General features: G+C 37.4%; 1 protein-coding gene and 1 long non-coding RNA gene across 6 annotated transcripts in view; one reads left to right on the forward strand and one right to left on the reverse strand.

Moving 5' to 3' along the window:
* The window catches only part of LOC146479886 (uncharacterized), a 134,881-nt gene that overhangs the window by 116,900 nt on the left and 6,508 nt on the right, over positions 1 to 11,473 (forward strand). The window contains exons 20-25 of one of the 5 annotated variants that reach the window (XM_085110755.1): positions 3,809 to 3,928; positions 4,482 to 4,564; positions 5,641 to 5,697; positions 6,275 to 6,374; positions 7,379 to 7,417; positions 10,413 to 10,535. The exons of the other annotated variants lie outside the window; for them this stretch is intronic. Coding sequence (XP_084966881.1) covers positions 3,809 to 3,928; positions 4,482 to 4,564; positions 5,641 to 5,697; positions 6,275 to 6,374; positions 7,379 to 7,417; positions 10,413 to 10,535 — 522 coding nt within the window. The remainder of the gene's footprint in view (positions 1 to 3,808; positions 3,929 to 4,481; positions 4,565 to 5,640; positions 5,698 to 6,274; positions 6,375 to 7,378; positions 7,418 to 10,412; positions 10,536 to 11,473) is intronic. 5 annotated transcript variants of the gene reach the window in all.
* Positions 1,491 to 10,357, reverse strand: LOC146479889 (uncharacterized). The gene is made up of 2 exons (XR_014864919.1): positions 9,812 to 10,357; positions 1,491 to 2,254 (listed from the first exon to the last, which is right to left on the reverse strand). It is a non-coding gene; the product is annotated as an uncharacterized LOC146479889 (long non-coding RNA).

Consider the following 11,473-nt stretch of genomic DNA (forward strand, 5'->3'; position numbering starts at 1 on the left):
TGGATTATAAAGGGTAATACATTTTTTATTCTAGTGGCAATTACTTTTGATATTATCTTAGCATCTACATTGGCAACAGATATAGGCCTCCAATCATTTTCTATTAGCGTGCAGTCTTTTCCTCTCTTTTCTATTAAAGTGATTACATGCAGCTTGCCTTTGGGAGTTGGACATTTCTTCTTTATCAAATGATTCATTAACACACTCAACGAAAGGCTCACTAATAAGATCCCTGCAGCTTTTGTAAAACTCGATAGGGAGACCATCGCTCTTTGGTGATTTGTTGTTCTGGAATGTTTCTAGAACTGTTCTACCTTCCTCGATAGTGATGCTTCCTTCACGATTGCTTTTGTTCTTCGGATAACTGAGGAATGTTTAAACTATTTAGAAATGCCGAATCTGTCGAATCTGATGTTTCTACAGAATCATTAGTTTTGTATAAATTTTGATAAAAAGCGCTTTGTTCGGAGAGTATTTGATATGGGTCAGTAGTTAGAGAACCGCTTATTAGCAATTTTCGGATGTTTTTTGACACGATTTCTCTTTTCTAAATTTAAAAAAATAATTGGTACTTCTTTCACCATACTCATGCCAGCGTGCTCTTGCACATACGATGATTCCTTTTACATTTTCCTCATATAATAGTTCCAATTTCTCTTTGATTTCATTTAATCGCAATCGATTTGAGGCACTGGGGTCATTTTCAAACAGCCTGGTAGCTTCTTCAAATTCTTGTTGGATCTGCCGCTTACTCTCATTTCTAAGTCTAGCTTTCTCTTTGGAGTACCTAATAGCGTATAATTGGTATTATTTGAGATTAATACTGCTCAGTGTTCCGCATGAATTTGGACTTCCGTGTGGAAAAAGCATTTCAGCACCCCATTCGTTTTTTGCAGAAAAATAAAATCTGCGTTTTGTTTACAGCACCACATATTAATTGTTTCCCCTTTTTTTCAAAGTTACTGATGCCCCTTACGTTCAAAGAGATTAGTTTTAAGGTAACGGCCATAGTTTATGTTTACATAAATTATTCATTTTCAATATAAAAGTTTAAATTTCAATGCATTACTCTGAGTGCAGAAGGAACAACGGACAACCGAAATTTGTATATCACTGACGCTGTTGATTAAGAAAGGACGTGAAATATTACGCATAGAGTTTGATAGTATGCAAGCTACGGACAGGTTTTGACACGAGAAACAAACGAAAACAAACAAAGAGATACAAACATACAAAAATCCTGCACTAGGAATGAGGGATCATTAATAGGTGTAAACGCTATTCCTATCTTGGTTAACGATTGCGCGACCTCCAGAATCGTTTGTGGGATATCCATTCTTCTTATCTATTAGGGAAACCGCCATTCAATAGGGGTATCGAATGGTCTTTGCGAGCATTTGCGAGCATGCGAGCAGTGTGTTTATTTTTGCGAGCACGAGCAGTTGTCAATTTTTTCTTGCGAGCAGCGAGCACTTTAGAAAATACCGATGGCGAGCAGCGAGCACTTTAGAAAAATACAGATGGCGAGCAGCGAGCACTTTAATACAGATGGCGAGCAGCGAGCACTTCGAGTACTTCGTAAGTTTTTCCGCTGGCCCGAATCTCTCTTTTATTAATAGGACACGTTGTTTTGCGCCAAGTAATAGCTAATAATCTGGCTAACACCTCCAAAACAGAACAATAGTTACAGGCTCAACTGTTGAAGCAACACTGAAGCCAGAGGTAAGGATACTTCAACCTTTTTGTTTTAACCATATCATAACTGATTTATCGTTTATATATGTATAAAAAATAACTACAAAGCAGGATTAACGAAATTTCGAGCAATCGAACACATGTTAACGAGAATGCGAGCATGCGAGCAGTTGCAAAAAGTTTGCGAGCACGAGCAAACGAGCACCCGTGTAATTTTTGCGAGAAATTCGAGCAAAGGGCAAATTTTGCGAGCACTTTTAAATTGAATGCGGGACCATTCGATACCCCTTTCAATCTGACTTAGATACCAATTGTTTTGGCTCAGTTTTTGTTTTTTACCTACAAGTTGAAGCTTGTATTTATGTATATTACAGAAGCGACAAAAGAAACTGTAGAACTTGATTAAATGTTCGCTGAGATGGGAAAAAGAAAAGAAAGAAACTTCCGTTTTAAAGGCATTAAAATGCGGTAAATGAAACACTAAAGGCGGAGCACCTGAAGAACGGTCTTACACCTTCGCCATTACCAGTCTCTCTCTCTGGTTGATTTGATCACGAGGCTTGCAAATAAGAGCGGTTCTATAAACTTGAAGTTGACTCAGACGTACAAAACACTGTTATAATCAATAGTAAAAGAGTAGAAACTCTGTAGATGCGTGACACTTGAATACAAAATATATGAAAATAAACGTTAAAACGTCAATAAAGTGTCAACTGAGTACATTAGTACTAATGTACTCAGTTGACACTTTATGAACGTTTAAACGTTTATTTTCATATATACTGTTATAATCAGCCTCGTCGCTAAACGTCCTTGCCGCGCGGCCGAGCGTGACGTCACCCATTGACGTCTCGAGTTCGGTCCCAAGCCTCAGACAGGCAGCTCGGCTCACTTGATAAGCACAATTAACAATTAAGCCTGGAAAAGAGGTTGTGTTTATAATAAGTAATAAGTAAAATGCAATGAAACGGTCCAACAGCACTTTATGATCTTGTTATTATATGCCCGCAGAGTCTTTGACTTTTTCCGGTGTTCTGCTGTACCAAGGGGTTAGAGCGGCTAGGGTGTGGCCTTGTAATCCGAGGTCCCAGGTTCAAGTCCCGCTTCGGCTGCTAGCCGGATTTCTTTCTCGGTAGATCATAGTTTGAAACCTACCTGGAGGACTTGAGCTTTGCTCATGCTTGGTCTATAACACATAAATAGTTATACACAAAACTTGTGTGATCGCTAGAGAGATACCTAAAGTATAATAGCGGTCTAAAAATCCCCCGTTATCACTTTGACAATAACCTCCCTACAAATTTGCAGCCCCGCTAACATATAAAATACACCTACCGAAGTTACACCCCACCTTGGCAACTTTTTCATTGATACACAAAAAAGTAGTCAATAAAGCAGACAAATTAAACCTACAGTAAACAGCCACATATAATTTATTGATCTTTGAAGAGATCCCCTTTCATTTTCTAACAATGACCTTTTTCAGGGTCACTCGAACACAGGCAATAACTTTTCATTATCGTAGCTGAAACCGCATGCACTCCTTCGAGTGCCTATTTTTATTCGTACTTCTCAATATTCAATTTTTTTTATTCAGAATGTTGTTGTTATTGTATTTTTCTATTTTGTTCAATTTCTGTTTTCTAATTTTTCTATTTTCTATTTTGTTATTGTTATTTTTTTCCTTTGTAATTTTTCAGTTTTATTCAGTTTTAGACAGAGGGCCATAAGTTTATTAGTTGTTCACTATTTAGTGCTACCCTCCTTAAGTAAAGAATTGACTTACTTGAATACTTTAACATTAGGAGCAAGATCATTCTCAGCAGCAGCTCCGAAACTCTGGAATGAGCTACCTTTGGAGCTTCTGCAAGCAACATCACTTAACAGTTTTAAATCTCGACTTAAAACGTATCTTTTTAAGAAGTATTTTTATAGTTTGTATTCTCACGGTAATGTATTTTCGTTTTCTTTTAAACATATGATTGTAAAGCACTATTGATCAGCACATGTAAATACGGGCTATATAAATTGGTAAATTATTATTAAATTATTATACTTGTCTCATTGATTATTAAACAGAACGTGGAGTTAAATGTGTTTCTTTTCCCGGCAGCTTGTCGTGTAAAGACGCTAAGTGATCCTCGTTGGATTATCAACGATTTAAACGTCACCTTCCTTGAAAGAGAAAATAGCTCTAGTTGGTATGTCAGGGTGTCGTGGAATCCTTTTACAGGTAATTCAGAAAACAGTGACTTGCAAAGTAAGCTCCCGCAGACTTCGAGGTGGCCAATCACATGCAGGCCGCCTTTTAGATTTCGTGAAACAGCATTTGATTTTAAGTTATTTCGTTATTTCGTATGGCAAAATGTTACACGTCGAGGTTTGTTTCAGATACCGTAAAATTCCGAATATTAAATTATGACTTCAGGGTTTGCGTTCATTGAAAGGACATTTTAGGATCTCATCTGCGAGGCGAGAGAAGATTGTTATCATTGAAGGATATTTTGCGTTTTTGAAATTCAAATTTTACTTTGAAGCACTGAGTTAACAGCTGAAAATAGCCAACCCTAACAATCCGAAGCCATATATTCGGGGAAAGTTGGGGAGGGGGGTAATACTTCTAGGGTCTGAGAATTTTCAGTTCTTTGTGAGGGGTGTGGGGGAATATTTCAGATTTGTCCGCGGTAAAGTACTCCTCACTTTTGTAACAATGAGCAAAAAACAAATTGGGTGGCTGAGGTTTTCTGACACCTTTTTGAGATGAATTGTATTTCTTTGTTCTACAGATTCCTCGCAACGTTGGAGAGGATATTGCCTTTCGTATGGCCCTCCAAGATCACCTGTTGTTGCCTCGTCTTACGTTTTAAAGGTAATACCTACGGTACTACGTTTGATAAACGCTTAATAATTGCTTCATTTCTTTAGGATTTGATCCAAAGACTCAGAAAGTCTTAATATCATCTAATGTACAGCATAATAAATAGCGCAACCTCGTTGAAAGGAATATACCGCTCTGTAGCGATCATTTGAATAGTCAAACTTTAGGATTTGATCCACAGATTCAAGAGTTAGAACCACCTTATATAGTATAATAAACAGCATCACAGGAAAGTATTGCTCTGTACGTAGCTCGTTTGAATGGTCATACTCCAGGAAGTTAACAACCTTGTTCAACGCAATAATCAGTATCACAAGAAAGTATTGTTGACTCAAAAGTAGACCACCATGTACAACATTATAAACAGCACCACAGGAAAGTACTGCCCAGTAATTTTCATCTCAATGGTCACATTTTAGAATTTCATCCACAGACTCAAAAGTAGAGTCACCTTATGGTCCATAACAGTATAAACTATCGAAAACTGTCGTTAATTTGCTTTTTACGTTGAAATGGAAAATTTCAAGCGGTATTGACTTTTTTTACGTTTTTATTGTCTGTACTCTTATATACAATATCTACGAGCCGATCAGAGGCGAGTATTTTGACAGTTATTGTAAAACTCCTAATTTTATTTCCGAAGTGAATGGGTTTCTAAACCTTCGGTCCGACTTTCTAAGAGAGATTCAGCTGTAGTATTTGTCATTTTTATATTTATAGAATAAGAATTAAGAATAGAAAACATCTTCAAAATAATCAACAACAACAACAATTTATTATGAGAAAAGACAAATTACAATATTACATAACCACAATTAGCAAGGGCTGTTCGAGGTGGGTAGCATTTACAGTTGTTTGCACGCTCGAAAGGAACAGAAAATTAACAGCACAAAAATAGAAATGGTTCATTAAAAAAAGAGAAAGAGAATTAAATAAGAAAATAAATGAATGAATAAAACACCCAATCGTACTCCCTGAATGGTTGTATTCCTCATTACACGCGTCTGTCGTCTCCCCTTTTTCCACTTCACCTCTATTAAAGTAAACCTGTTTTTGTTCCATTTAAGAACCTAACGAGCGTAAAAATCTCCGCTTGGTGGGAGGAGAGGACGGTCTACCTCGCGGTAAGTAGAAAAAATGCAATACAGACCGTTAGCATTTCCAGTAAGTTTATCATATCATATCATATCATATCATATCATATCATATCATATCATATCATATCATATCATATCATATCATATCATATCATATCATATCATATCATATCATATCATATCATATCATATCATATCGTGTCATATCATATAATATCATATCTTATCATATATGATATCATATCATATCATATCATAGATTATCAAATATAACACTGACGAATAAGGTCAGCCTCAATAGTTTTTACCATATCACATTTTTATTACCATTACCATAACGTTAAAGTTATGGTTATCATTCCCAATTTGATCGCCATTACAACTACCAGATTACTGTTACCAGATTATTATCATTAACAACCCTACCCTCATAACCAAAGATTATCCAACATTACATGACCAAGAAGTGATTTTACCTCTTTTACCTGTTTTCATTTTGTTTGGTATTTATTTTAGCACTTTTTCGTACTTGTACGCTTTTGCAACACCGTAATATGTGGCGATGCAAGGAACACTTCTTTATGTTATCGCCTTTCTTCTGCAGGTGTTTGTTCTTCCAATGTTTGCAAATTATAGCCAAAATGAAAAAGACATCTACTTATATCCGTACCGAATGAAACGCCCTGATCCTACACTCGGTCTAGGTAAGTCCTCATTCTTGGTATCCAATCATAATAAAGAGTACCTGTTTGAACGGTTTAAAACCTTTTTAACCTGTCAGAAAAAGCCACGAAACTTTTTTTTTTCCCTTTGATAAATTCTCCATCTTTTCACACTCGTACACTTTTAGATCATTTTATTGTTCTGTTTAGTCGGTTTTGGTTACTTGTTCAGTCGTTTCCTGATATTTCTGACAATAATAATATTAAGTAGAAGATAGCGGACCCTCGAGAATGTGACATCATTTGATTTTTGCTAATAGCTCGTGCTTTGGACTGAAAAGAAACTGTTTGGACTCGTCATTTCACAATTAGACAGCAAGTTTGAGTTTTCTATCAGCTAACTACATCGAAGTTGATGGAAACCGAGAGCGAACCATCTAATCTACCGTACAAGATGGAGACTGTTACATCTAAACATAATTCTTAGCGTACGAAAACCCTAAAAGCGCTCATAAAAACACACAGAAAAGTTCAAACGTAGCATACGCAATGTTAATTGTTAATGCAATGGGCATATTAAGCAGAAAGAAAATTGGCTTTCCATATGACTATTGGCTGTGTTAGGTTTGCAAAGTATTGTGGTAAAATGTACAGCCGCCAACTTTTTGCGCTAGCATAATCCGATGACTAATCGATTGAACAAAGAAATTCCGTTTATCGCTTGTTAATTGTTATTTAAATTCGGCAATTTTCCTTGCTGCCGTGAGCATTACTTTGCAAGATGCATTGAGAAACTAATATTTCACGCTACAACGCAAGTAGAATACCTGTCTACTTTTTCGTGGTGTGACAAGTTGCGATGAGGGCGTGCTTGACGCGCAGTTTCGTCCGCGACTTATTTCGTAGCGGCGTTGTGTTGCAAGTTGCAGGAATAAATTTGCCTCATGTAAGAGTGCCTCAGAAAAGTTTTGTAAAGAAGGACGCCATTTTCCCTTTTATTTTTGTAAATTAACTCATCGCAGTCATTTTGTACTTCAATCTTTCAGATGTCACTCCGTTTACCTTGAAGTTCCCTACGGAAGTGGGTGAGTATTCGGTTCTGCTGCAGGCCAGAAAGCAGCCTTTTTTTCTATTAAGGATAGTGCCTCCTAATACAGCAGTATTTTTTCCGTCGCTGGTCACTTTGCCTGAAAATCATATCTCAGCTAGGAGTTGGAATCCAAAATAGGAAATTGGGCGTAACCACGCACTCAGAGATAGTTAAGCAACAATATTTCATTTCGTTTACATTTACATTTATATTTATATTTTCATATATTAGGTCGGTAAAATCCTTAAGATATCACACGAACCGTCAAAATAAAAACAAAAGATAAATAAATAAATAAATAAATAAATAAATAAATAAATAAGATAAGTAAATGAATAAAATACAGATATATTAAAATATAAAATAATGATATAAAAATTAGTAGGGACTGAAACTACGTAAGTTATATATAACTATTATTTAAGAAAAGCTAATAACCTATATTTAAACATTTTTAAGGAAGTTGAAAATATTAAAACGTTAAAACGTGAAAGTGCAAAACAATGCAGAGCGCGTTTTTCCAAATTGAACGTTATCTCCAAAACATTTTTGGTTAACCCCAATTTTCTTTTTGAATAGGCCATTTCCAAGTTGCTGTCAACCTCACTATGAAAGTGAAGCAAAGTGCAAAACCTTTCATATGAAAATTAGTTTTGTTTCCATTTGAATGAAAACTAATTTTCATGACAAAAACTTTGCACTTAGCCTCACCTTCATAATGAGGTTCAAAGCAACTCGGAAATGGTTTCTTCCTAAAACCTTCGCCGAGTTGAGAGAATCTTTCAAAATATCAATCATGGGTGCTTTCCATTATACCAGACCGACCGGCCAGAGACCAGTGGACTGACTAAGGGAAAATAGAACAACGTCGAACGATAGGTCAACCATATTGATTATTTAGTTTGCATCGACTGAAGCAATAAGGGTCACATACTGCAAAGAGTAGAACGCGGGAAAACATCGTCGACTTTTGTAGAATATAAAATCTGTGTTTAAAAACTGATAAAAGGCAGAACATAACAAATCAGTGGTGTCCCTGAGCCTTGTGTGCGTTACTCTTCATATGGAGAATGTTCAGGTCTTGCATCAGAAGCTTACAAACACTGCGCTTGTACAAATTGACTTCAGTACCATCCTGCCAGCGCCAGTTTGGCTATTGCGTAGTGACTAGGAACGGGATTGGAATTTCTGGTAATGGAACGACAATTTTCAGTCGGACCGGACCGACCGGTCAAAGAGGACCACCCTTTGAAGTGGACCACTCTGACCGGAAAATTCCTACCCGGACCGAAGCGTCTCATTGGTTTCTCGACCGAAATTTCCAGAAATTTTGGCAGAATGGAAAGCAACCCATGTGTTCATCTTCTTTAATCTCGTGACCTCCCTGTCTGATCAAGTTGTGATTTTGTAAGGAAACACTTTGTTGCTGGTCACCACTGGGGCTTAAATGGTTAAAATGAGGATCCCCCTCTAACTGTACGTCGAATTTAATTATTAAACCCCTAAAAAATGTCCAAAAACCAAGTGCATCAGTGCAGAAACCACGAAAACAACAAGTACTGCACCTAATATTTTATGAGGTGATTGGTCCAAGAGACGAAATGAGGGTATAGCTCGCCAAAATTAATAAAAGGCAATGGTAAGGAAACCTGACAAACTTGTTTGATTTATGTTTTTGTTAGCAGTTTTCGCCTTGACCGTGCACAAACCACAATAGAGTCGGAAATGTGTTGGAGCAACTGGCCAATAGAAACGTTCCTGTTAAGATATTCAACTGTAGTGTCAACATTAAAACAAGGGATTGTGCAAAGTCACGTCTCTTCCAACATAAATTTCAGCGCCATTGTTTTCATAGCAAGGTTTCAAAACCAGTCCCTAAATAAACTATGCTCAAGTGAATTCAGTCTTCGACACGAAAATATCTATCTATCAAAATTTGCGACCTATAAATTTTCGTCTGCATCTTTCCCAATCTGAACTTTTAGGTTAACAAATAATATAACGTTTCCCCTTCCACCGACGTTGAGTTAATGAAGGCATTCCCCTTAAAAAAAAGAAGGCATCTCCTGATTATATGGAGACATTTTGAACCAGTGAAATCACAAAGTTTTCTGTTTTCTTTTCTGACGTTAAAATTAAAATATCGCAAACCTGTTTGGGGCCTGTTTCAATAGCACCATTTTCCCAATCCTCAGGCTCACCACCCTGTAGGCCTGTAGCATGTGGTGCAGTCTGCTTTTAAATGACTCCGTTGGATTAGCCTTAAAATAATTAACCAACTGAAATTTGGGGCTTTTTGAACTGATAAAAAAATGAAATAAAAACGCTAAAAAATATGAACACCATGTTGAACTTTGTTGCTCTGTATTTCTTTGGTTGATTTGATCACGAGGCTTGGAAGAGCGGTTCTATAAACTTGAAATTGACTCAAACGTACAAAACACTGTTATAATCAGCCTCGTCCTTAAACGTCTTCAACCTGGTTCCCGGGGTCTCTCCTCTTCACGTCAAGAGGAGAGACCCGGGGAATGAGGTTGAAACGTCCTTGGCGCACGGTTGAGCGTGACGTCACCTGGTGACGCCTCGAGTTCGGTTCCAAGCCTCAGACAGGCAGCTCGGTTCACTTGATAAGCACAATTAGGCTTGGGGAAAAGAGGCTGTGTTAATAATAAGTAATAAGTGAAATGCAATGAAACGGTCCAACAGCACTTTATGATCTTGTTATTTTATGCCCACAAAGTCTTTTCCGTTGTTCTGCTGTACCAAGGGGTTAGAGCGGCTAGGGTGCGGCCTTGTAATCCGGAGGTCCCAGATTCAAGTCCCGCTCCGGCTGCTAGCCGGAGTTGTTTCTCGGTAGCCCCGAGTTCAAATCCTTTGCCGCGCTTGTAAGGAACCAGCTGGTGTACCTCCTACCAGTTGGGATTTTTAACCATGTTATGTTCAAATGAATACTGATTTGCCAATCAAATTAATCATTTCTCTCTCCCCAGAATCCAGTAACACAACTGCTTATGTGTCCATTTCGGTTGGAATCCTGGCTTCGCTTGCTCTAGTTCTTAGGTTCGTGGTGTACTTTTTCCGCCAGAGGAAACCAGGCATTCCTTTACCTTCAGGTTTGTATTACCTACGCTTAAGATCAGTATTTTAATCCCCTGAAGAAAGGAACCTTAAACCATCTTTAAAATTTTTATGACATGTGAAGCTTTGAGGCACGTTTGTTCTGTCGTGAATTGTAATACCGTCGTGAATTGTAATGCCTGTCGTGAATTGTAATAACAGTTGTCGTGAATTGTAATACCTATCGTGAATTGTAATAACAATTGTCGTGAATTGTAATAACGTACCTATCATAAATTGTTATAACCTGTTGTTTGTAATTTGTAATAATCCGAGCTGTCGTGAATTGTAATACCATGTTGTCGTGTTTTGGAATAAGTCTTAACAACAAACAATTACAAAAGTAAATAAACAATTAAGTAGCTGGATTTATCCATGAAACTCTTGTTTAAATGTGGAGATGTAAAATTACAGTCTTTGCTGGCCAACACAACAAGGGCTATTCAATCAGTAATATTCCCTCCGGATTTTGTCAAGTCCGCAGTAGTGAAGCTGGTGCATGTCAGTTGGTGCGGGGAAATTTGTCCTCAAGAAACTGTTATTTCAACCTAGTGTCAAGTATGTACGTGACTCTCATGCGTTGAGTCAACACGCTTGCAGACCATTTAAAAAAAGAATGAGGCTTCCTTGTCCAAATGTATTTATTCACTTATCAAGATAGCTTTCGTATTTTTAAAATACTTTGTCATGAAAAAGCGTATTTTTGTCGTGTTTTAGAAAAGTCACGCAGTTGAAATACGGTCAGTGAAATAATTTTGCCCAACCAAGGGTGCCTCCACAACGAAGACCGAAGGCCCCAAAATCGAAATCCCCTTTTTTTTCTGTCGTACCATCCTGAAAAGTCACAAAACGTCGTAAAACATATTCCATACGCTAAGAGGACCATTTAGCGGTGAAATAATCAGGGTCTTTGTTTTATAGTTTACCCCCACCA

The sequence above is a fragment of the Pavona decussata genome, unplaced genomic scaffold (assembly GCF_977016875.1).
Source record: "Pavona decussata unplaced genomic scaffold, jaPavDecu1.1 SCAFFOLD_58, whole genome shotgun sequence".
NCBI lineage: Eukaryota > Metazoa > Cnidaria > Anthozoa > Scleractinia > Agariciidae > Pavona > Pavona decussata.